This window comes from Clinocottus analis, unplaced genomic scaffold (genome assembly GCF_023055335.1).
Source record: "Clinocottus analis isolate CAN_PGR_092001 unplaced genomic scaffold, fCliAna1.0.p SCAF_6, whole genome shotgun sequence".
Taxonomy (NCBI): domain Eukaryota; kingdom Metazoa; phylum Chordata; class Actinopteri; order Perciformes; family Cottidae; genus Clinocottus; species Clinocottus analis.
This window is the reverse complement of record NW_027176218.1, coordinates 6,833,396-6,860,363: the sequence shown is the minus strand read 5'-3', so window position 1 is coordinate 6,860,363 and position 26,968 is coordinate 6,833,396. Positions and strand designations below refer to the sequence as shown.

Genomic DNA, 26,968 nt, shown 5'->3' with positions numbered 1-26,968 from the left:
TTTGAAAACAGCTCTCTCCCATTAAACTAGCCCAAAGTAGTTCTCTGAGACCTGATGTATTACTGCTACTTAAGCATAATACACTGCGGGGTGAAGGCACAGCCTCGCACCCGTGAAGCTGAAAGCAGGATGTGTGTCAGGATCCGTGGTGTCAGCACATGTCATGAGGTTTAATGAGCACTGCATATTGGGGGATCACACCCCATGGCAGGTTATTTATGCATTATACCAAAGTGGAGCTTACGACCCTGATCAATGTTAAGTGGTCCTTCATTTTAATTAATAATCTGCTCCATTACTTCAATGACACAGCAGGATCTTTTGAGTAATGCGCCAGCTGCAGTCAATAAGGAATCTACTCGTGTTTTGTGAGGGTGATTTAAAGTCCAGTGCAGTTACAGTATAGCCTTTTACTTACTAAGTACAGATAGCAATTAATAAAGCAGTTCATGATGCAGAGAGCTGGAGGAAAGCAGGTCAATTTCATGATGTTTACACAGAGATTCTTGTCCAAACCAATAATGCCTAATGACATTATGTTGGGAGGATTATGATAATTATGTTAGTTTAGATCTCATTAATCGTGCGAGGTTGAGCTCTGGCCCTTTGATACAGAAGATTTATGACGCTTTATTTCTGCCTGTTTCGGCTGCTGGTCTTATTGTTGGGCTCTGCTGAAAGTATCACAGTCGGCTTTTTCAATACTTTAATACAAATAAGCCGTCACATAGAACACAAGTCCAACTATGTTTTAACTTAACATACAAAAATAAAATAGGTCTGGGAAAATAGCTTTTATTTTTTTGCCACAGACAAGCTGCAATGCATTTCCTCTCACAATCACTTCAGTTAATAACTGGCTCGGGCCACTTGCAACATCTTCTGATTACAGCATGGAGTACCCTTACTCATTCAGTTTTAATGGCACATATCACGAGTGGAAATCTCATAAAACCTGGAAAGAAAAACATTTGGACTGCACCCAAAAAGGCTACGGATCCAATGAAGTCATTGATGTGATGAAATAGAGCCATTTGTGGGTGTGGTTTTAGTCAGACTGTGAGTAACAGTGATTCAGAGACGTGTGTTTAATGATTCAGAGGTGAGTTGTGAGAACTGCACCTTCTTTCAGGGTCTGTTTCCACACACTTTTAAAGCCTAGTGACCCATATTCCCAGCATCCGCACTGCTACTACTGCAAATATCCGCATCCACAGCTAAATTAAGTGTTATACCATTTTTCCAATGTTGACGATTCCCCGCTCCTGCTGACTTGACTGGCCATAGAAGCTATACTGGTCTGTGGGTGATGCATGCCAGTGAAATGATACAGTGTGTTGAAAATGGAGCAGCATGGATAACATCATGTTCACATCTTAGAGCAATGAGTACAGGATGGGAATGGTACAGTTCAATAGGAAGTTATTGTGCCCATGTAAGTCCATTTTTACACTGTATGAATATTACCTCCGGAGGTTACTTTTACTTCATCAAAGAATAACACATTTCCCCCTTAGTAGTAGTTAGATGGCAATGTAATACAATTTTGCAGGTTTACAATTCACTAAATTCAAAGGGCTGTGTTCAGGCTGAAAGACGCCTCTATCTGTTCAGGCTTTTGATGCCACCGTATGAGAAGGTCTGCAAAGATGCCTGAAGAGGAGAGCCCTCCCTCTTACCTAGCACAGACAGGCACGGGGCTACTGCTGAGCTGGCATCAGAACAAAGCCCTCCAACAGCTGCTTGACAATGTGCAACCATTAATTACATTCTGATGCCTCAAGTCTGGCCTCTGAGCAGAGAACCCTTGCTTTGCCTCGCTTTGGCAATTATGTAAGAATGCTTTGCACAATGTTAACCAGACACAACACTGTATGTTCTAAATAATGATTCTCCCTTGAACTTTTACATATTCAGACCCTGGCTCTCCTTCAGGACTCAACTTCATATGTCGTTAGTTGAATTGAGTCTTGGAGAAGCTGGTTGTATTGTTCTATTCAGTGGATTGTGTATCTTTTATTCTCTTTAAAACAAGGGGCTAAAGTCAGGAGACATTTCTGATCTTTCAAAGTCTCTCTTTTGTGTTTGCATTACATTATGATAAGAGTGTGACCTTATGTGGATCCCATACACACAGTTAATGAACAAATCTGCAGGACTTAGGTTCTGTTTGGTCTGTTCTCCAGTTATTTCCTTTCTTATTACTCAACTAGATGCTGCTGATGTTATCTTGACACGCAGCACCACCTGCGTGTCCTGTCTACCTTTTGCCGAAAGATAAACATACTTTATCACTCTCATTTAGGCTCCCACTTTAACTAAATGGTATGAGGTTGCCTGAGAGCTGATGATAAGCTACAGTGCAGTAAAGCATTTATCATTCACCGTGGCAACTGTGGGCTGCAGTTGTGAAACGTCTGCTTCTGCCAAAAGGAGAATTACATGTCCTGACCCAAAGTGCAAGACTTTCTGTTATGTCAATACTGTCAGACCTCGTAAATAGAAGTCCATGCAAACTTGCATATTGAGTGGGGAAGCTTTAAAGTTCTCAATTAACCCTGCTACTCGCATCCTGTGAAAACAAAGTTGAATAAAAGGAAACTATTGACTATTCAGACTTTTTAATGTAACATATAGTTTGTGCCCTATATCAGATTATTATCCTATATATATATATATATATATATATATATATATATATATATATATATATATATATATATATATGTATATATACATATATATATATATATACATATATATATATATATATATATATATATATATATATATATATATATATATATAATATATATATATAAGGAAATAGTGTATGCTACTTTTCTTTCCTGGTGGCTATGAATGGCGAGAAATATGCAGGAAGATTTGAGTTCCCAGTCTGAAAACTAAGGAGCAGGAACCCTGGCTTTCAGACACTACCTTGCTTTCAGATCCCACGGGTATACCAGCACATACAGAAAGGTATCAGGCTCTAATCCAATCATTTCCATCCTACTGGACTTTATTCACAGATATTCTAAAATGAATTAAATAGTGATGGGACTGCTGGGGCTCGGGCAAGTTAGGCATTGTGTCTATTCCCTCAAAAATATATTTCAACTGTTCAAAAAAGTCTGAATTTTAGATCAAAATCTATCTCCAGATTTGATCAAAATGTGAAGGAATGGGTAGTATTTAGCTATGCATTATGCAACACAGCCTCTACACTCTCAGTCTCAAATTGATGCAAGGTTAAACAAAAGGACCCACGAGGCTCAGCTTCGTTGAATATTATTTCACTTTCTTCACATGGCCCCTTAGTACCTGGGTGAAAAACAAGTAGTTCTTTTGTACGCCAGATAGCCAGAAAGCTGTGCTGCTCTGCCCCAGGTTGAAAACAAAGGGCTCAGTGTTGTTGACACCTGACGAGGAGCAGCATCGGTGACTAACTGCACCCCCTCCCTTCAGAGTTATTCCCATATTCCCACTTTATTCAAAGTGGATGACTTTGCAGTTGGCGGATACCTTGACTTCCCTTCACCACCACCACCTATACTGCCTTTAAAAGCTGTGGCTTACCATGTGTCCAGAATACAATGCAACGCAACAAACAACACGCGGGCCGGGCACAGTGGTGTTGTATGACTCGTCCTCTTATGGTGTGAAAGGCTGATGCTGCCGTTTCACAGCACAATGACAAAAGGCGGAGACCGAGAACCTAAAGGTAGAGTTGAAAGTGTGTGTTTGCGAGTGCACTCTGGTCTGTGCCACCATGACGGCTGGATTACCAACCAGGCAGAGCAGGCTGCTGCCCCAAGACGCCAGAGGTCCAGGTGCAACAAAAGCTGCCGGCTTCCTGTGTGTCATCTGGGTTGAGCTTATGATTTGTTTTGGACTGTGTGTCGCTGAAGCTATACCGTGTGACAAGATGCTTCAAGGTGGCTCCTGACCTCGATGCACCATTTCTAAGTCTTTAATTAAGACCTCCATTATTTCTGTTTTGTGCAAAGATATTTCTTTTTTGGGGGCTTTCAACTTTATTTAACAGCAGACACTAGGGAGTGGAAATGGGGGAGTGAGAGATGAGGGAAGAAATGAGTCAGGGAGGTTAATGTTTTATGGTCAGTGTTTTAACCAGTCACCAGTACTTCCCATGTTGCCATTGCTGGATTAATCAGTGAGTAGGCCCCCATTGAACTCCTTGAATAAGATCACGTTTATTTGATAATTTGAAGAAAAATCTATTGAATTTAAAGTTACAATCTTTAAGATTTGTCCTCTTAGAAGAATACAAATTGACTATGACAATAAGCGGTCGTTGCAGGAGAAGCAGGTGTAGATTTATAAAATGAATGAAGCCTGAATTATGTAGTGTCTTCCTTTTCACTGCCACTCTGGCACCGGGACTCTTGAACAAAGGGACCATCATTAATGTCATAAGTAACACCTGTGCTTTTCCTAGAGCGCTGAAAGAGTCTGCTGTTATAAAAGGTAAAGGCCTTCAGGGGCCTAGCGGATCAATTTTTCCCAGGGGGCTGCCCTGCAGGTTAATCTGGCCCTGTTCCCCATGTTTGTTCATACTGGAGAGAGAGGTGTCTTTGTTTAGAAACAATGTGCATCCACAACCACACAAATGTATGGAAGCCCAAGTAAGAAAAAAAGAGATAAAAAGTCATAATTTTGAGATAATAAGTCATAATTATGAGATATTAAAACACAAAATTACGAGATACAAAGTGTGTTATTGTTTCCCTTTGTATGGAAGCAGTAAAGTCATAATCATTCATTAGTATCTCATAATTTCGACTTGATTATCTCATTATTATGAGTAAAAAAATGTAAAGTAAAATAAATGTGAAGTAAAATAAATGATTTCCAAAATCAAACAGCAGAAGAATAACACGTGTTACTGGAATTCCTAGAGCAATAACGCACAACAATAGAATCTAGGTATTGAACACGCCTGTCAATCAAACCTCCCCCGTTCCAGAGTCCTGTGTTACCTGTCGGCCCGACCCCTCTGCTCCGGCCCGCCCCTCACACATCCGCCGTTGCCAAGGTTCCCGTGTATGCGCTGCCTGCGCGAGAGCGGAGCCGCGCGGGCGGTTGTCATTCAGTACAGCCAGACATGGCGGCGGATCTACAGCCCGAGTGGATTTCTTGTCTCCCTTCTTCCTGGAGTTACGGGGTTACTCGGGATGGACGCGTCTTCTTCATTAAGTAACTATCCCTTCAGAGAGTAAAAACGCCTCAAGTAATTCCCGCGTGATGTTTCCCGAGTCGGAAACAAAGTCTCCGTGTAATAATAAACGCATTTTCGCCCTCTCTCTCCCTCGCTCCCTCTCTCTCTCTCTCTCAACAGCGAAGAAGCCAAGAGTACAACCTGGCTGCATCCAGTAAGTGGCGAGGCGGTAATAACCGGGCACAGAAAAACTCCAGGTGAGGTGTCAGCTCACGGCTCTCAAGTTTCTGTGTTATGTTTCACGTCGCTCGTGTCCGCCGTCATGTGTTGAACCGATACTTCCCACACTGAGAGAGACAGAGAGAGAGAGAGAGGGAGAGCGGAGAGAGAGAGATAGAGAGAGCATGACATCCATGCTGTGTTTCTAGGTGCACGCTTTTTTTTTTTTTTTTGTGGCACTGGTTCCGTGCAAAGTGAGCCCTCCTCGCATGCCCACCTCTGCCCCGCTCGTGCCACTTCGTCGTGAGCCTCAGCCTTCAGTTTAAGCTCGGCGCGAAGTCGTGAAACGACGACTTTAAATTACAAACACCTGCATGCATTTTAATTTCGGAAGCGTTTCATTTAATGTTGGATACGTCCGATACGTCCACCGGAACAGTAACTGATTGACAGGTTTACAGCAACAGGAGCTTTTGTATTGGGAGCTTTTACGTTGACACTTCGTCTGCCGCTTCAAAAAGCTCCGTGTCTCCACTAACACCAGCTCCTCGTATTGTATGCTACTGGTGACGTTTCCATGCCACTAACTATGTAGCAGCCTCCGCTCAAGTCCCTGCAGAGCTTTCCCACTAATGGGATTGAGTGGCTGCTGCATCTCAGTCGGGCTGCGACTAATGTTTCCTCGATTCATCATTTCAGTCTCGAGGCTAAATGTCAAAACTAATGAAAAATGCCTGACTGAATTCCCCACAGCCCAAAGTAGTTACAGCTCAAACAATTAGTGGACGCATCGATTAATTTGATTGCCAGCAAATTAATTTGCAAATATTTTGATATCGATTAATGGTTTAAGTGATTTTTCAAATAAAAAGGCCAAATGAGACTTAATTCCAGCCTATCATTTTAGAGGACGTTCTGCTTTTAATTGTCTTTTGTCAGGGAAGGCAAATTGGGTACATTTCGATTTTTTACTCCTTTAGCAGTCTGATGGGTGATTTGCTATTATTTTCCATTCTAAAAACAATTAATTGATCAAGAAAACAATTAACAGTTTAATTAATTGTGAACTTGATAGGTAGTTGGGACCCCTGAAACTTAAAGTGAAGGATACAAATTGCTTTACTTTTCCGGCCAACAGTCCAAAACCATGAGATATTTCATTGACAATTATGTAAAAGAGAAACAGTGAATCCTCAGGAACTAGCAAATGTTTGGCAGCCTTACTTGAACAATTATAACGATAAATCAAACGACTAAAAGTTTAATCAAGCAATCAGAGTTGCAGCTATCTGTGGATTGACAGCTTAGAGCGCGTGGCTGCTGTTGGTTTAATACACACAACATCTGTTTGTTCATGTTTTTGTCCCTGTTTCACAGACCTACCCACTGGATGGGAAGAAGGATATACTTTCGAGGGTGCACGATGCTTTATCAAGTGAGTTTGACAACCTCACAAGACACACACACCCTTCATAACACCAGAACCTGCTAACATTGAGTGCAGCAGGCGGTAATTAAAAACAGGATGCTTTTACTTATCACTGTTTTTATCACTTCGGTTCAAGGAAAAACTTGTCCAAGTTCTGGGTTACTCCTTAAACCGTGCTGTGTATACGAAGTAAAGATTGCATGGCTGTACTTTTGGAACCTTCACTCCCCATTTCTGCACTGCAGAAGCCTATCGCAAAAAAGTTAATGATTACACAGAAATATTGTGCAAATACTCGACGGACATGAGCAAAGTGTGGTTACTGTCTTCTTGCAGGGTGTTTTTATTTAACCAGACTTACCCTGCTCAGAGCTGAGTTTACTTGGAGAATTGAGCAAAATTATAATGCGTTCTCTTTTTCTGACATTTATTAATCTGACAAAAACAGCTTGTTGTTTTTGTTTATGTGGTTTCTTTTCACCTAAAAAAAATAAAAAATGACACCACTTGTTTTAAGGCGTTTGCTGAGGTACATGCCAACCTACAGTATTATATGCATTTTCAAAAGACTTATTTAAAGTCTCCCTCCATTTATTTTTCCCTTAACATTATATCCCCAGTACTCATTTGTTGGCACCATGTCGGCAGGAGGAAATATATCAAAATACAAAAATATCCTCCATGTCGTTGTGTTATATATATTATTCATTTTTAGTGTGTTGTTGTTTATGATCATTTGAAACTATTAAATGTGTCTTTCACTACCCTGAAAAGTATTCAAAAACTAACATGTATTATTATTATGTCCACTAAAGCCCTTTGATGTGTTAAGTTTGTGCCCTTCTATTTTTGATGACCAGGATCTACATGAATTACATTAGTTGGCTGTGCTACACAGGCTCTGAACCCCAGTACATTACATGTTTTCCTCTTCCTCCTCCATGGTTGCCTGATGCATGCGACAGATCAAAAGAGATCACAAACGCTGTGGTTCAGTCAGCACTGATTCGTCATCTGTCCTGAGAATGTTTTCTAACAAGTAAATAACTTGGAATATTTAGTTTTTATACATGTCCTCTCACACAACAGCTACAGATATGTTGCCCGTGAACATTTCTGTCAGACAAGCAATGTTTCTGCACTGCAATATACAGCCTGCAAACTTAGGATATTATGCCTCATTGTCCTCACTGAATCCTCTCTGCGTCTTTGACTTCCTTGTGAATTTGGGGAGCTTCATGTGGCAGGTCTCCAGGCAGGCCAACTGGCAGTCATTTTATATTCCATTATTTTCACCATGTCTTCACAGTGCAAAACGGACCACATTCAATAGTATATCACTTTTGACTCTGGCACAGTCCAATAACAGCAGTACCCTCTGCAAAGCATGCGGACTGCATATGGCAAGTGAAAAACCATTAGTTTAATGTACAAGCTACATTTTAGATCTCAAGGAAGCATTTAGTGTAGTTCCTTTTGTAATGTGTCTATAGAACAGACTTGTAGTCATACAACATACTCTATACTGCCTCGGAGAATATTGTATATTGAAATGCAGATAATGGTGTTCCATATGCTGCCTCAGTCTTGCTTGTTCTACTGGGACTGGCCCATGAGTTTCTTCTTCGTTGCTTTACTCAAGGGTGCTAAATTAGAAATTCAGAGCCTAATATACCATATAGCAATATAGTGGAGTAGTTAAAATGAGAAACTGGGCTATGTGAAACCAGGCCTGTTAATTTCATTGCAATTTCATTTTGACATAGAGATTTGTTGACACGTTTATGTGATAACTGCCTTGGAACGTACTTGGGACATTTTAAGACTTTATGTGAGGCTGCCAATAAAAGCTTCTGAAAACTCCCCAAAGCTATTAGCCTGATGACAGTCTATGCTTCATGTTTTACAGTAAGTTAGCATTATTCCTTCATCATCAGTTTAGTATGGCAAGTTTAGTTTTTTGTTGTTACTGCCAAAAACAACAACAGTAGCCTCATGTTTTTGTTTTCTCAGATAAAGATTAGCTTATTGATTCATTTCTATGACTCGGGTCTGTTTCACAAGCTGGCCGTGTGTCTTGGCCGTGATCGGGCTCCACAGTGCGAGCATCAAGTAGCAGATTGTGCTGACGTAGAATGTCCTCGGGTGGAGGGAGGATAGTAGGTGCAGGTTGTTGCCGTGATGGTGTTGACTAGAAGCATGGCTCATCACAAGATGTGATTATTTCTTGGGACTGCGAGTTTTGACTGAAGGTCAGCGCAGATGTTAATTGAATCAGTCACGGCTTACTGCTCGCCTCAGACGGAGAAGCCTCGTTTGAGTTGCTGGCTGGTTTGCAAGTGGCTCAAAGCCAACGCCGCTTTTCAGTTCTTGGAAGTGTCAACTGGCCTGTACTCGCTGTCAAACTAACAGAGAGTAAGATAATGAGGAGGTGTAAATCTGAGAACTATTAGCCGGGGGCAAACATCATTTTTCTTTACAAATGTGCTTGTAAAATGTTTTTTTTTGTTTGAAGAGCATATATCGATTACATACATACTGTACAGACACAGAATCATTGTATCTTCCCATTTGCTGTGGCTCATTGAGAAGAGAGGAACGGGTCAATAGCACCCACCCATTAGTCCTAATCTATTGAACTTTTGCAGCCAGAGGCTTTTGGCTCTGGTCTCAACTGCTGAATTTGGCGATGAATCAGAGCACACTAAACTCCATCCAGCCATTGGGCTGCTTTGGTCCTCCCAGAGCTGTACTATAATACTCCACACTCCTCACAAGTGAGCGACACTTTCTCCTTCAGATGAAACTGTCAGGCGACTTTTTACCTTGTGTCGAGACTTGGGAGCTCGGAGACTTACAGTATCTCTTATTGAACTACACTTCTGTGCAAAGATCTGCAGCTGAGGTAGGGCCGCTCAATTAATCAAATCTAAATTGCAGTCACGATTTTGACTTCCCACAATTAATTGAACATGCTCGACATTAAAAAGGCACACTCCGCTTATAATCAAACGGCTTCCTAAACTAACAGCCGGCCACCAGACTGTGATTGAGACCTTCTGGCTTCACTTTTGAGGGGCTGTCATGCTGCTGCTGCGTCCTCGGAGTCGATCAGTCAGCTAACTGGCCGGTTCATCAGAGGCTCTGTGCAGCGTCCTCTATGGAGAGTCAAGCCATTGGACATTTTATTTTTATGACAATATCTCTGGAACCCTGTCTTGGGTCTTGTGGTAATTTTTACGACCGCATAGAGTGCAGTATCTGTTCAGTTTTTTTGTTTTGTTTGTGACGTAAACAGCGTTTTGATGAGACTGTGCCATCTGGCAGATGATTTTTTATTTATTTTTTTTTTAAAAATCTTTCTTAGCTTCAAGCTTTATTTTGAACAAGATGGAGGAACATGATTTGGGCAATTGGACTAGCATTTTGTTTTGTTGATTGTTGAACTGTGATGACCTTTCAGGAGGGTGAATTAAGATAAATGGGGTATAATCAGTTTGACGCAAAAGGCTTAATATGTTGGTCAGACAGCGATCGCCCTAATTTATAAATCTATTATAACTATCACCTCATGGATCCAGTACGACAGTAATTATGTTTCTGCAAAGACAGTTACAGATCTCCTGGCAGTTGCCTTATTTTTTGATATTCTTCATATCCCATTTATTCTGACAGAAGGAGGGGAACTTCTGAAGTCAGGGCTTATTGGGTAGTTTACACGATCAGATTGCTGACTTCTTGTTTTGAAGACTAATGAGTGAGTAATAATTACAGTAGTAGGCTCGAACAGCTAACCCTCACAATGATAGAGACCAAAAGTATTCCTTTATTAGTGCACAGTTATTAATGTTTCATTTGGCAACATTTTGTCAGCGTCCTTTGAGGCCAATTTGCCGCTTCCGAGTGCTCATCAGTATAAAGTGCAACTTAAAACATTAATATTGTACTCGTCTGCTCTGCAATCACCACTTTCATGAGACAGTTCACTTCCAGAGCTGCATAATTTATCACTCAGAATAGAGGAAAGTATGTCAATTGAAATTTAGCAAATTATGAGAGAATCTCTCTTGAGGATTTCTGTTTTGCTGTTGGTTCATTTTGTCCTTTGAAGGCCCACACACTTTGCAGATTGTAGGAGCATCAGGCTGCTCTTATCAATATTCAGCTGTGGTAATTATCACTCAAAGAAAGACAATCAAACATATATTTTTTTGATAACCTGTTAGAGCCTCTGTTTGTCATAATGACGGATGTGATGAAAATTACTAAGAGGCTGTACATTTCCTGAGATTAAAATGTAGCATAATAACTTGCATGAAAGTTATTTTTTCATGTTAGCAAATGATTTCTCATTCAAACATCCAGCAGATACTGAGCACCATGAGCACTCATTTAAAGATGTGTTTTTGGCTTGAAAAAATGTAAAAGGTGTTGAAACGTTCCTTAGACCTGCAGAGTCAGATGATAAATCTCTGTTGATTCGCTAAGTTATTTCTTTCACATCACACATTGTCATGTGATCCATTGTTATTGTGTTAGCATTTTTGATCGTAGCCACTTTAAAGAATCATTTGGTTTGCCTCCACACTAGTTCAAAATACCCTCCCATTCAACATACACTAAACTTTCAGTATATATTCAGTATACTTTTCAGTTTACTACTTGCATGATTCCCAAAAAAGTGTCCCTTTTCATGCCATTTGTCCAAACCAAGTATTCTGTTCGTGCCTCTTCCCTTTCTAAGTTTCATCTCTGCAGTTCCCCACACTTCAGAGACTGACACTTCGGGGCATCAGTGAAATGAGGCAGCTTATCAGACATCTAAAGAATGGATTAGACTTCCAGCATAGGGGATTTGTTTTCATTTTCACGAGTGACATCCGCCAAAGTGAGTGAAAATCCCCAATGCTAAGGGACAATATGAGGAATGAGCTCACATTGATTCTCATTTCTGTCTGTCTGTTCTGTGGTGGCTTGGAGTTTAGGTCTTGATCTTTCAGGGCAAACCCCGTGGGAGTTCGTCCATATCAGTCACAGATTCCTCCATACCTGTCAGACACACAGTAATGGCAGACTTTAAAGGCTCTCCCTTCTCTCCAGGAAATAATCCAAGCTTTTTATCTGTGCGCAAAGCCTTCTGTCAGACCTGATTATGCAACCCTGAAAATCCAGTCACAGTAGTGATGTGAGAGAGGTGACCAAGTGCATGGATTTGGAATTCAAAATGAAATGCACAATAATGGCTTTATAACCCTTGAAGATAATAATTTTACTAATAGCCTAATTAAGCATAACATTAAAAGTGCTCTCAAGTAAAAAAAAAAAAAGAAGCTGTGACCAATCGCAAAGGCTTTCTTTTCTTTTCTTTTTAATCACGCTGTGATTAAGTGTTCTCTGCTTCCAAAACATGATCGCAGCTGTAGTAAAGAGCACTGTCACTAGATGGTTAACCTTCAGGGTCATGGAACTACATTTTTAATCTAGGGATCACAGCTTTTATGCCATGAGCATGAAAAAACACTTCCGATTAGCCGGCAGGTGAAAGATTGCATATGGAGACACCTCAGGAATAGCTCAAATCTATCATTAAACCACCGTTGCAAATCAGTGGATGGTATTTTTCTCTCTGTAACACATTCAGGTCCAGCAGTGGCTCCATCTTCATAATATGTTGTGCATTTTAAAAAAACGTACTTAAAATTCTAAAAAGTTAAAAGTTTTGCACACTACTATAACTATAATAATTTAACGTTATGGAAAGGCTCAGCTTCAGCATAAGTGTCACATTGCGACATGAACATTTTGGGACAAGCAGAGACTTGCTATACTGTATATTTGTTATTGCCTAATAAAGCAGAAGTAGACCATTTTTACAGGCTACAATGTAGTAACCTTAAGGCAGCAATATTTAAGCTTCATACAATACTACTCGTTAAATCCCACTGCTGAAACTAACCTCAAACCTTATTAACCTTACCCTGTACGGGGTTGCTGGGGCAACGCTCACAAATGTTCTTCTTTTTGCATTTTCTTTCAATTTAATCAGCAGCGAAACAGCCCACTTTCACACATCGATGTGTCAGGCTCCCCTTCTTTCTCAGCGCAAATTTCCTGGCTGGTAGCACCATGAAGTATTTTGAGAGATTTCTGATAAAAGCAACAAGAAGAGCCAGTTTGTTCCATTTGTTTTGCTGGATCAGCAGCCTATCGCTGCACACGTTAGGTGAGAGGTGTGTCGCACACCGGACTGCTCACCTGTCTGCCAACGCAAAGACAGCGTTATTCACACCTATGTGTAAATTAGTCTTGCCTTTTTAGAAAATCAACATGCAAACGCCTATAAACAAACTTTAACTGATCAACAGCCTTTTTTAAAAATGACCTTTTGGGAAAATATCATAGTGTACGGGAAACATTGCACTGTGAGCGGTTATCTCATTGAGAGTACCGTAATGGACTCTTAAGGAGATACACCTCTGATCTTTTCCTCGATCTAGTACATTATTATTATTATCATCATTATTATTCACTGATTTCATTTAAGAAGTCTGATGAATAATGTGCCCTCCGTATTCAGTGACATAATCCAGGTGCTCATCGTGATCATGAAGCCCGTATGCAGCGGTATGTTTGAAAAGAAGTGCTGGTTCCCAATACACATGGATAACATTAACAAATGGCACACCAGGGACAATGCTTTATTCAAACTGCAAAGCTCTGAGAGTGTTTACTCACCCCCTTGGCAGGGGGAGGCTCTGATGGCTGTGGCTGCTGACTCACTAACTCTGTCAGTGCTCGGTACTCATGCAGCTCACTTGTGTGTACGTGTATGTGTGTGTGTAATGTGATTTAAGAGGGAAACCAGTGGACCTGGATCTGCTGTACATCATCCCCGTCTCCAGCTCCGTAACTCTCTGTTTTGAGGGTCGAGTGCTGACGGGGAGACAGACAGTCAAGTAGGCGAGCTTTGAGCTGCTCAGACTGCTCTCACGCGTTTCAGTCTCCGTGGGGTCCCTGACATCTGGTTAGCACTGGAGGAAAAGTGTGCATGTGTCTCGTTGTATGGATGCTGTGTGTGTGTGAACATATGTGTAAGAGATCCTTGAATGTCAGTGATGCCCTTAGGTGCTGATTAAGACTCAGTTTCTCAGTGAAAATTCACATCAGACCAAGTTATCTTCGGCTGTCGTTCATTATACTCTTGGCTATCTCGCCAACGTTTTTTTAGATGCATTTGTTGTTCATGAATATTGTGTGTGCTAATATTAGCTTATTCCTCTTTTTGTATCCTATGGGAAGGGTTGTTTTTTTTTCGCAGGGCTGAAAAACTAAAGGCAATGTTGCTCTTAACAGGATCAAGAGACTCTTTCTCTGCAGTGGTCCCAGTTGCTATCAGTCTTATTTTGTGTCATTTGTTGGCTGTCACAGTGTGCAACAACCTCTGACAGCCATTTGAGAAAAGGTGCATTCTGTCAGAAGCTGTAGCACACTCTGACAAAAAGCACCTTTTCTCAAATCTCATCATCTGCGCTATGATTAACGTCCGGTATTAAAGAATATGGATGTTATCCCCAATATATAAAATTGGTAGAATGTAGGCGCACCTTTTGTGTTTAGGAGGGGCGCATGCAGCGTTTTGTAATTCCTTGGTCCTAAAGCATCTTAGTTGTGTGGTATCTTTGATTCAAATGCTGATAGAGCTGTTGAATTTGAGTAATCTCTGTTGTAACCTGCAGCCTTTGCTTATGTTGTGCTATGGTTGAACCTGGGGATAGCTGCCATCAGGGTGGTCATGCTGTCGGTGTGTTATTATTCCACACATCATTCGGTCTACATCTAAAGAACTTGGTATACTAGCCGTGTTTCAATGAGAATTAATCCAATTGATTCCTCACTATTTAATATTTCCGAGGGAGCTGCTTTGCTTTGCCAGCTGCTTAAGTCTCGTTCTGCATTCTCTTCCATCAAGTCCACTTACCTTTATATTTTATCCACAGAGTTGGAAAGTAGAGAGGGATATAAAGTTGGAGAGGCACAAGTGAGAAAGTTTCTTTGCAGCATATATGATCTTAAGCCACCGTAGTCTTCAGTATGCTGGCGGTTCTCTGCTCTCCTCTGAAGTCAAATGTTCCAAATACCATCCTCTCTTCTAAAGGGCCTGTTTCGGTGAGGAACTCAACATTGCTTCAAGTTAAAACTTGCAACCATTACAGTGCTTATGCCAAGTTACTGTATAGAGCCAAAACAAGGGCTGATCAGTGCAACTGCAGGTGGAAAGCACCTTGTCTTTGCTCATGGAATTCCTTTACTTTGGTGGCACGATATGCTCTGTGATGTAGCCGATGGATATCTCTTAAGCTCTTAAAATGGTACAGCTCCCATGGCAAAGCATACGCCTACTCAGTGCTCGCACTATCTCTTTCATTCTCCCTCTGTTTCTCTTGTCTGTCTACCCCAGTCGAGTGGACAGTGCACGGCCCAGTTGTTTTCCAGATGGTCTGTGATGATTAGGGAGCTTTTGGAAGCCGTCACTCTGCTCAAATGTTCTACAGCTGTGAGCCTTTGGAACGTCGTGTTAAAATGTCCACAGAGGGCTTTTGAGTAGCGCACTGCTTCCTGAAACAAATTGTTACAAATTCAGCCTCTTGAATTTGTCTTTATCTGTGTCCAAGCAGGCACTCATCACTCTCCTTTTTTTCCTCTGCAACCGTTACGCAGTGAGAGAATCCAAGGCTCTGCTTTCACAGTGATCACACACCTTCATAAACAGGGTTTCCTAACATATCGCAGCGTGTCTTCTTTTCACCCTCTTCCGGAAGATTGAATAAAGGGTGTAGTGCTATACTGATGTACTGGTTGCTGCCAAGATTTCAATTTAGCAGCAGCAGTAGAGGGATTAATATTGTACCCTCCTGGTCCTGTGGCTTTGGCTTATTCCCTCCCTCCTTTCTCCTGGCAACAGCGTCAGCTGTACCGTTCCCCCTGCAGACCTCCTAGGTCCCACAATTGTCTCTCCCCAGCAACTGTCTTTCAGGCGAGACATAATGTATACTATCAGCAGGACATTGTTTAATCCTCTCACAATTCATTGTCAGCACAAATGCTTTTGACTCCCTAAGTGTGAGCCTCTGAGCTTTTCATGACCCATACAATAGTTAGTGTTTGTAATTGAAAATAAGTAGCTAGCTGCCACATATGTCGTTTTGAGAACCCTTACCATAAATATAAGGCTCTAATCACTTCTGGCTTATGTTAGGTGCACTGGTATGCTCCCTCTTCTCTCTCGCCCACCTCCTATGCTGGCCCCTGTGGAAGCCATTCATTTAAAGAGCCCTTGTGTAATATCAAAACTGTGCAAAGGACTTCCATAGCTATTCCCAACAAACATCAATCCAAAGTGAAAATGCTTTTTACAGCCACTCATCTTGCCTCTTGTTGGTCTGTGTGAATGTGGTTAAGTGCGAGGTACATCGTCACTTGAGTGCACTGTAAATGCTGCTGCGAGATGGGGCACTTGACAGATATAAATAGTAGCCAGGTCATAACGACTGCTTTAAATAGTACCTAGAGGTGTATTAGTACTATCAGACCGTTTATAGATATTTCCTGTGCGTATTGTGCATTGCTTGCTGGAGATTTGTCTGTCGTTCTGAGGACAGACAGTGGCAGTGATTGGATAATACACTGCATGTATTGCTCAACGGTTAGGTAGGGACTGTTCTACTGTCAGAGGCCTCTCCCACGCTCTGGCTGTTCCTGCCTAAACAAATATTTGAACTCCATGCCAAGTCTCATTGGATAATACCTGCTGTGATTGATATTGTGCATTTGTGCACAAGCTTAATGGCATCACTGGAGCTACCATCAGAAGAATGTGACACGGTGTGGTTAGAGACACAGGAAACATATAAAAATAGTTGTCCCTCATTACAAATGAACACAAGCTGTGTGTCCAGCAAACACAAAACCCTGTAAAAAACGCTGAATGTGCAATCCTATATTTTTTTCTTCCCAGAGTCCTCGCCATCTGTTTGAGGTCAGGTGACTCACAGATAGCGGAAGAGAATATCACTGCTTGGGATGTTACCCCAACCTCTCGCTTCGATTGTCTGTCTGAATCCTCGGTAGCTTGGCTTTTCTTTTTCTATAGCTATTTCTATAACATTTGAGGAATCAGTTTTTCCATCTTCCCCTTCTTGTCAGAATACATTTGCTGAGATTGAAGTGGATTTGATAAAGCATTAGAATATTTTTTTTTCTGCAGGTATTCATTTCATACCTACCTTTTTATTCCTGAAAATATTTGGAAATCTTTTGCTTTTATATATTTTAAATATATAAATATATTTATACTGCCGTCTTACATTTCATTTCCACCTTTTACCACACTTTTCTACCACCACTGCACTTTGCAATTTGCAGAAATATGTTCAACTTTACTCCTCGCCTTGTGCACATAAAACAACACAGGGCCCTATACCAATCAAAAACATCACTCTGCCTTAGTGGTTAAAAACTCTGTGGGTAATCCTTTAAAGAGTAAGTGCAGTTAAATCAATCCTATCACTTGATACTACATATCAGCTCTGTGCAGCAACCTACTCTCCGTTTCTGTTGGAGGGTTTGTGAGAGTGTGAGAGTGAGTGGAGTGAGCTGACAGGGGCTTCATAACAGTGGTAATGGTTGCACCGCATGGTGATCCATCAGTGTAATCAGCTGTCAGTCCTCTGCAATATGTTTCTGAAGCAGGATGGACGGATGTCTCTGGAAGTCAAAGAGTCTGGTTCAAATACAGGCACCACTTGCTCAAGGACAAATGCAGCCTTGTCACCTCTATGCTGCTATTCACAAAATGATGTGTGCCGGCATTCCCCCTCCTCTTTCTGGATGAGGGGGAGCCCACTGTTTTTTTCACTGTAAGACCTCTGCTGGTGGTTCGGATAAACACACCCTCAACTCTGACTGTGATGTTGTGATTTCTATGCCTGTGTGCTCCTTGTGAAAGGCAGCAGGGTTTAGCAGAGAGCGTTTCAAGACATCTACACTGTGCGACAGCTTTATTGCTGCCTGCCACTGGACTGACGATGGTCCTTATTGAGTGTGTGGGCGGGTGTTATGGTGTGAAGGGTTGGGAAATATGACTGGTATAAATGTCACAGTGGTGGAGAGATGAGCCATGATATGAATTTGACTGTCCTGTTTGCACCAACATAGGAAAGACTTTGTCACATAAAATACAATTCAATGTTTTAATTGATTGTCAGAAACTGAATTTTGATAACCAATTCATTGTTTTAGTTCTTGAATTGTGATAATGTGCTGTTTCTTTTGCTCTTACCTCATAGTAACTTTTATAGTTGTAGGTTTTGTACAGACCATGTTTCATAGACTACATGGTGACGTTAATAATCAGATTGATTGATTGTGAACACAATTGTCAGTTACAGCTCTAGTTGTGGTATACAGGAAACAGTATATTGTGATATAAATTTGTAGTCTCGGTTTGAACACGTCTGTTTGTATTATTTTGGTTGCGATCCCTTAAATGATTGAATGTGTCATTTTGAACTGCTTGATGAATACAGGCCGTGGTCCTTGATGCTACAGACTTCTGTTACTGCTGCATCTGTTTGTTGAAAGAATCTAAAACCTTCCCCAAATTTATCAGAGGTTTTTATGTAGTGATTTGAAACCGACCGTAAGTAGACTGTAAGATCTTCTTCGAGCTGTTAGATTTGCCGCTCTGCCTATTTGTTTTCATTGTTTATTTATGGGGGAGAGAGGCTCATTAGTCATTCAGTGTGACAGTGTAATGTGTACACAAGAAGTTTGCTCTTTGCCAAAAACCAAAGCACAGCTGAAGCTGGCTCACCGCCAAACTTAAAATTGTCTTCACCCTACCAACAGTGAAAATGGCAGTGTTCTCAAAAACATGTTTTTTTCCTATATATTTTTTTAAACCTAGCAAGCACAGTGTCCAAGGGGACTTGTTGTAATTTTTGGCAGATAGGTTGTACATCTATAAGTCCCGAGCAACATCTTTAAATAATAGATAATTTAGAATATCTATTATTGGCCAACTGCTCATCGTGATGTTCTGGTGGTGGATAATTTTATAATAATTCTATCAGGAAGGACTCCAATTAGTCCCACACTGTAGCAATACAGCTGCGAAGCGAGGAGGCTTTTTAAAGGCATTCAGTAAAAGTCCTGTAATTTTTTTGCATGGACAGTCAATATCAGGTGACAGTCACAGGAGCACTTCCAGGGCTTGGTTGGGCATGGGACTCTCCGAGTTGAATCAATTGTATGAAAGATGAGGAACATTTTAAGAAAGAAATGTGGTTCTGAGATTGAAAGCCAAAGCCCCTGTACAAAAAAACCTGAAGCTAGAAGTCAACTGTGTCTTCAAATTGACATTTTAATACAATGCATCAAAGCTGAAAAATGTGTTTCATGTTTCACGAGCAGTTGCCAGCTCTTGTTAAAACAAGTCTGCTTATAGAAAATAGGCCGATATTGGACGAATTCAGCAACTATAGACACAGACTCAACCTGATAATGCGACAAATGTATGTTTCTTTCATGGAGCCAACGACATAATTGTAACTGTGGACAAAGAGAGTCTAGGCTTTTGTAAACACAGACACTGTGTACTTTGGTGTTCATGTTTCTTGTTGTCCTCATGATGACCTCACATCTGAAACCTGCTCAGTCAAACTGCAGTTTGGTGCTGTTTACAGAGTTTCAGATTTCAGATGCTGCATGACTCAAAAGCACAACAATAACAGCTTTGTAACTCAAGCACTCGCGTTTCATATTGTTCCTCTTGAAGCGTGAAGCGGTCTTCAGGTAAATCTCTGCAGCCACGCTGAGCCAGGAGGTCGTTGGTTATGTTCCAGCAATGTCAACAGAGCTATCCTAGTAATGAGGTACTAATAGACTCATGATGAGAGCCCTCCTCAGGGAAAGATGAGAGAGGTATGTGTAAATGAGACCAGCTTTTCATTCGTATACTCCCACATCTCCTTGTACGCTGCACACAAACTGACAAAATAGACCTGTGTGCAATGCTGCATGGTTTTATGCCATTAGCGTGTGTTGCTAAGCCGCAGTATTTTTTTGGCATCAATGTCAAACACGTGGCTGTACAGTATGGACCTTATGGACAAATTGCTTGCCTCCAGATATAACGGTCTAAAGGTGTACAAGGGCTGATTTACCCTTCTGCATGAATACACTGACTCTGTGTGACCTGACTTGACATCGCCAGAAACCAAATATTAGTGCGTCTACTAAGAAAAGGAGCAGTGTTTTGTTGACTAACGCAGGACTAGCCAGGAAAAAAGCATGTGGGGCAGCAGTCACAAACGTGGCGTAGCTCTGGTACTTCCTGTGTGTTTCTGTGTCATTCATGTAATCTTTAACAGTCACCGCCTATATCAATGGGGTAGTGTGCACAGGGATAGGGATATTGAATCACACAGCATTGCTCAAGGTGATTAAACATCATATTACATCGTATCACAGTGCTATGTTGACAGACGGATTGCTCATTTTAATGTGGATGTACCTACCTGTGGATCACTCGTTCCTTTCCTAGTTTGCATTCAGGTTCATTATTGTTTAGCACCAGTACAGTGAATGTTTTAAAAGGATATTTACAAGCTGTTGTGTTACCGAGGCGTTTGCAAAATTAAATTGTCTTTCCCGTGAAGAGTTTCTTCTTTTCTTCAAATGTGACAGAACAAGGTATGACATTTCATCTTACTATTAGTTTGGAGGATTGTTCTTTTTTTCTTCTTTTTTTCTAAGTATTCTGATTTGGTTATTTAAGATTTGTTTTCAAGCTGCTTTGTATGTTTGGTATTTCCTTGTAAAATAGTTCTTTTACGTCCAAGAGAAGCTCTACAAACGGACCAGAATTCCTCTGCCCCTTTCCCTTAACTCGATTACCACCTGATTTTATAATTAGTTCATTTGTACAGAAGGGTAAATCAATTTCCGTGTGTTGGGGACAAGTTCATGTTCTGTCAACAGAACTTGTCAGCCCAATGCTGCTTTTACCCATATACATCTACGCTGAAGAGGCTTCTGATTATTCATGAGTAATGGAAGTCTGCTAATCCTGTTTACATGCTTTGTGTATCGGGAAAAGGCCTTTGTGACAGTTCATTATGACGTGTGTGAGGCTTTCCCTGGGTTTACTCTACAGTACTCCAATTCACTGTTGTAATTCATGTACAGGAGGACTGCAATCCAAATGTGTTTATGATTAGTTTCTTCCTCTATTTCTTCCTTTAAGACATTCTACTTTGAGAGGAAGATGGCTATTGGCTTGGCTTTCATCTGCTGTCTGAGATAGGACCCATTCTTCTCTCATGAATACTATCTGTGGCATATCTTTTGGTTTGATGTGATACGCCAAACTGCATTATCTGCCAGTTCTTTGCCTCCCTTGGTGTTGAATTAAATCAAACTCCAAACTGAAATTGTAACATAGCTAGCAAGACTAGCCGAGACATATTTTTCTTCAAAGGCATTCTTTTTTAATTGAAAAAAATAATGAAATGACTAGAAGAATAGCTGAGTTAAAGGTGCAGTGTGGAGGATGTGGTGGCATCTAGCGGTGACATATTGCAACCAACTGAAACTTCTCCCATACGCCGAGCGCGTAGGAGAACTACTGTGGCCGATGTGAAAACTCGAACAGCCCCAATCTTGCCAATCTTTAGCAAGTCTTTAGTTTGTCCATTCTGGGATACCGTAGAAACATTGTGACTTTGTGAAAAGGACCTGCTCTGTGTGTAGCTATAACGGCTCATGTTAGGTAACCAAAACATTCTGATTAATTATTTTCAGGTAATTGTACACTAGAGAAGAAGTAACTTATTAATAAGATATTCCATTTCTGCCAACAGATCCCCCTAAAAATGCTCCACACTGTTACTTTTTTTGCGATTGGCAGGGAAACCCTGGAGGCCGCAAGCCATTTGGTCTTTACACACCGGAGACTTGGCAGCGTGTCTCTTTATTTGTGATATCGATGTACAATATATCACGGCACAGCTGAGGCCTGGAGAACAACATCAGTCTTTCAGAGTCCTTCTATTGTTTACCGGTAGTTTGTTACATGACTGTTGCCTCCCACTGATATATTGTGGTTTCCCAGCTGTGTGGGATGCAGTTAGAATGAGATCGAACACTTTGAAATCCACGACCATTCTTCTCTCTGAACAAGGTGGTGTGTCCCTGTGTTTTATAAAGCAAACAGATGTCTATGAGCTTTATGCGATAATAGGAAGGATCGTGTACACACAGCATCTATTGCATGTCTGTCCTGGGGGAGGGATCCTTCTCATGTTGCTCTTCCTGAGGTTTCTCTGAGAGAGGGGGCGTTTTTACTCATCTAAATCAAGGGTCCAAGGAAAGAGGGTGTCGTGAGCTGCAGCTTCTGATGTGTTAGTTATGTCTGACTGTGTGAATCATTTGGGAAAAGAGAAAGAGAGAGCACAGTGGCAATATACAGACATCTTGATTTAGTTAAAAGTAGCTTGTAACACTTTTCATAACACGTGGAGGAGTTCAGTGGCCCTGCCGCTGTACATTGATGTTTGTGCAGCTGATTCCCTCTGTATTAAGCTATTTGAGGTGATTCAGGCATGTGAAGTTTCATGTTTCCTTTTTGGGGTTACCAGCCAACAGATGACTGAGAGGAGACCGAGGTGGGGACCTGTGACTCAGTGGAGAGGTCACATTTAGATTGGGCCACGGGGCAACTAGGGATCCCCCATGGGCAGCTCGAGGAACCTGCTCGTAACATATACAAAATGAGGGACAGCAAATGTCAAAATGTGCACCCTAAAATAAATTAATTTCAAATATTTATTGCCCATATTTTGATGATGAGTTGTATGTCTCTTTGTCCGTTTGTGACAAGCTATCTCAGCAGCTTTTAGACAGACTGGTCTTCTCAGTAGTAGAGAGCATGGTGTCACTGAAGGAACCCACAATCTAAGACTTCAATGCTGAAGGGCCACTGAGAGAACACAATTATAAAACAGAAACTGCTCAGAATTTTGTCCCGTGACTGCAATTAACCTCACATTATTTTATGTCCCATTTTTATAATTAAGCTTATATGCAAGTGCATAATTACTCAAAATATAAGGTGACTAGAAATGACAACCATATTTTCAGTTTTGGCAACCAAAAGCGGATGTCCTCTTGCCATCCTGGAAACTACTTTTAAATGTTAGTTTTTAGCCCCGCCTTTGTTTAATTTCCCTCCAGCGCAGCCATTAGCCGAAGGAGTTGCACATCTATGCAGCAGGGAGATGAAAGGCACTTTGATCTGAATTATTTTGAAGTTTCTTCATTTGATTGGATGTATTTTCAAAAGTTTTATGTAGCCTATTCTTTGATCAAGCTTTAGTTTGTGACATTGTCTGATTGAGTTTTAAATATTGGTCTATTTTTAAAAATACATATTATCTGTGTCTCTGTGGGAGTTTAATATGCATGAAAGTATGATTGTATTTAATATGAAAAAAAAACAACCTTTCTCAGCTTCCTGATCACTTTGGGTTTCTGGCTGTTGCTTGTGTCCTTGTCTGATGCAACAACAACATCTCAAATACCATTTTTTTAAATTTGTTTTTTACCTTAATGATTAGGTCTGCATCTATACTGTACTTCCATAATATCATTAATCATAAAGGATTGCTATCTGCATATGGCAAGTCCTGCTGGACTGTAATTTGTATATTTACTAATAATAAGCCATGAAACATTTATTTATTTATTTAATGTCCGGATTAATATTGGCACTCATGGCTGAAAGTAAACAAGGAGCTGGTGTTGAATATTTGCGTGTGACGGACAAGGTGTGTCTGCTTTGGATTTGTGTCTGTCTGTCTGTAAGCCGTCTCTCCTAAACATAGACGAGTCTTAAAACTGAACAGCTGTGCTCACAAATCTCCTTCTCTGTGATTTCTTTGGTGAATATACATAGATATACTGAGATCATCCAAGGCCTCCTGTTATGTAGGGTTAATTGTTTACGCCTTCGCGCATCGCTCATCTCCAGAAAAGGCTTTTCTTTGTATCCTTTTCCAGCTGCAGGGGAAGCTGGCTGTGCTGCTGTAACTAAGAATTAGGCATACAGATTAAGACCAGATGTCAGATGTCAGATGTGTACCATTAGTGAATTTGCTCACCAAGTGTAATTATGAATCTTACCCAGCAGAGGGCCTCAATGTATAACAACATGGTCCACGTTGTAAATCCATTTTCACATTCTTACATGACACTGGAAGGAAGGAGGTGCGTGTTGCCTCAACGGAGAGTATAGTTCATTCCAAATGGGATATTTTGCTACAGATTGCATTATTTGTTAAGTCTCAGAAGCTGGCTCTGGTGAATTGGAAACTGTTTTCATAAATGTTATAGTTATTATGATTCTTTTTTTTTATTATACTTGCGCACCCTTAGTAAACTAAAACCATTTTTCCCAACGTTGTGTTAAAGTAAAACTGTTTGCAGTTTGGTTACGTCTTGTTATTGGAGTCACGTGATTATATTGTTGTATTTGTCATATTGTCTACTGTTGCGTAGATATTCTGTGTAACTAACAATTTTGGCCTTTAGAGGGCAGTGTTGGATTTTGGCCATAACATCGAGCATCTCTGTTGATATTGTATTCATAATTAGCAGATTTACTGCATTAAAAGATATAGATTACTCCGGTTACTGAGTGTGGCAAATGGATTCATGAACATGTTGCTCTGTGGGAGCAGCATCCAGTACTTTGACTTGGACAATGTTGTACACTCTTCCTAACGGTTTCTGTTTTTCTCCTCGCCCCCCACTTGGTGGGCTTGTTGCGTCATCTATCCAGGTAAGTGGCATCTAAGTGCATGTTTAAAAAGCCTTGTCTCTGCCAGGAGTAGGAGGATGACTGGCTGCTTTTCACCTTGAGGTGTTTACAGTAGAATCTGGCCCACAACAGAGAATATTTCACCCTATCGTCTTACTGCTTCTCACAGAGCTGCATGCACACTCAGTTTTTTTTTTAATGAAAATAGCTCTATGCATGTGTCCCATGCTACTGCAGAGACAGTTTCTGTTTAATCAGTTTTGCAGTTCTGTGTAGTTTCATCTCTGGTTGAAGTAAAAACTGGACATCATTTTGTTCTTTGTTCTATTATTTTGTTTTTGCAGTTCAGTCGGCGAGGTTGAACCATTTACCCAATTCTCTCTCTCTCTCTCTCTCTCTCTCTCTCTCTCTCTCTCTCTCTCTCTCTCTCTCTCTCTCTCTCTCTGTCTCTCTCTGTCTCTCTCTCTTCCCCCCCCCACTCCCCTATAATTTATGTGTTTGTCAGGAAGTTGATGCATTGCTTTGTGACCCCTTATAACTCTTCACCTGACACATGCAGCTGTTGGTCAGAGGACAGCACCCGGGAGGGGGGCTGCAGCCGAGAAATTCACAACAGATTTTCACTGAGCTTGTTTGTATGAAACAATGTCATCCCTATACAGTTGTCGTGAATGAGCTGACCCTGACTACTGGGATGTAGGCGTGCTGAGCTGTAAAGTAACAGGATTCAAACCCCGACAGAAGTAGCTTGTTGTTGTTTTCTCAGAGGGTTTGAGTAATTCAGCTGCACCTATAAAAACAGCAGTGAGGGGGAGGGGGGCTTGAGAAGAGACACTCCCTGTAAAAGTAATGCAAATGTGGCCTCTCCCTGTGATTACAAAACTCAGTTTTGTAAAGCAAATAGAAGTTTGTGAAATTGTCACTCAGCCTGTCTCAGAATTAGACGCCGTTGATCTGTTCGAGGAGGGTAGATGACAAGAGGAAAGATGCACAGACGAGCCAAACTCCCATCGAGTCACTGGCTCAGTTGAGTGCCCTGCACTGAAAGCTGTCCTCAATTTGTCAGCCGTGCCGTCACCCTGCTCACACCCGGCCCTTGTTCTGGAGTGGCATTGATTGCCCCATTTCAAATGTGGATTAACAGGGTGTTATATTAGAGTGTCAAATCAGGATTTGGTAAAGCTCAGGGGAGAGACAGAGTTTGGGATGCACTTATAGTTAAGGCACTGTACTCCTATTTTATTTATTAGCCAGTACTCACAAGTATATCTGCACTGTACACTAAAAATAGCCAATAGGTAAAAACTGGCCACTCAAGTGTTTATGAGGTACAAACACAGTTGCACGTCAGTTATTCCCCCTGCACTATTCTGAAGCCTGTTGACATGCATACAAGGTCAAATCTCCTAAATGCTGTGATGAAACTAAATGCATATGACAATCATGTCCTGTGTCAGTGTTTTTCAAGTTCACCACTGCTTCTCTGTGTACATCTGTTAGCTTGGATTAGGCCTGCTGACGAGACAGCGGTCGGGCTCCAGTTTTGAAGCTGTGGCCAATCCATTTCATCAAGGATCAAGCGTTCAGCGTGACGTCTGATTTAGTTTGTTGTTGTGTCTGCACGGAAGTTTTCATGGAGGGGAGGGAGGTTCATGTCTATATGGAACTTCTGTCTTCTGTAAAGTTTTAGCAATTGCTGATATTTTGCAGGACCATTATACTTGGTTCACCAAATGCAGATAATGCATCTGACAGAGTAAATGCACAGCAAAGGCGGCCAGTAAAACACATTAGGTTACTTCATGTAGTTTCACTTCTACTTCACATGACTGAAACTGTAGACGGGATCATGTGCTAAAACATTATTTGTTTAGTCATCTGCCGATAGCGTTCCTGCAGGCTAGTGGTGATAATATTTGACAACCCAGAGCACATGAGTGTTTTTGCCAGAAAGCTCATCTGGTTAAAAAAAATAAAAAAGCCTGTGGAAATTATAATTTGAAATAACCAAATGCACATTTAATTGTCATCTAACTCTCATGTCACAGTAAATACCATCATGTGTGATTACAGGCACTGAGTCTTTTAAGGGTAAACAAACACTGTTTACTCAACAAAGCTCCCTCTTTCTAAATTCCAAGACGAATAACTTTCTGAAGTCATACACTCACATTTGTTCTCTCTCTCTCGCTCTCTCTCTCTCTCTCTCTCTCTCTCTCTCTCTCTCTCTCTCTCTCTCGTTCTGTCACTCTCATGGCTG

At 41.1% G+C, this 26,968-nt stretch overlaps 1 protein-coding gene across 12 annotated transcripts in view; it reads left to right on the top strand.

Annotated features, from left to right (window-relative positions):
* The first annotated feature begins 5,088 nt into the window (after positions 1 to 5,088).
* Positions 5,089 to 26,968, top strand: part of LOC137803610 (pleckstrin homology domain-containing family A member 5-like) — a 76,207-nt gene continuing 54,327 nt past the window's right edge. For all 12 annotated transcript variants that reach the window (XM_068602236.1, XM_068602239.1, XM_068602234.1 and 9 more), the window contains exons 1-3: positions 5,089 to 5,220; positions 5,363 to 5,439; positions 6,779 to 6,836. In XM_068602236.1, the coding sequence (XP_068458337.1) occupies positions 5,129 to 5,220; positions 5,363 to 5,439; positions 6,779 to 6,836 (227 nt within the window). In that variant the 5' untranslated portion in view covers positions 5,089 to 5,128. The remainder of the gene's footprint in view (positions 5,221 to 5,362; positions 5,440 to 6,778; positions 6,837 to 26,968) is intronic.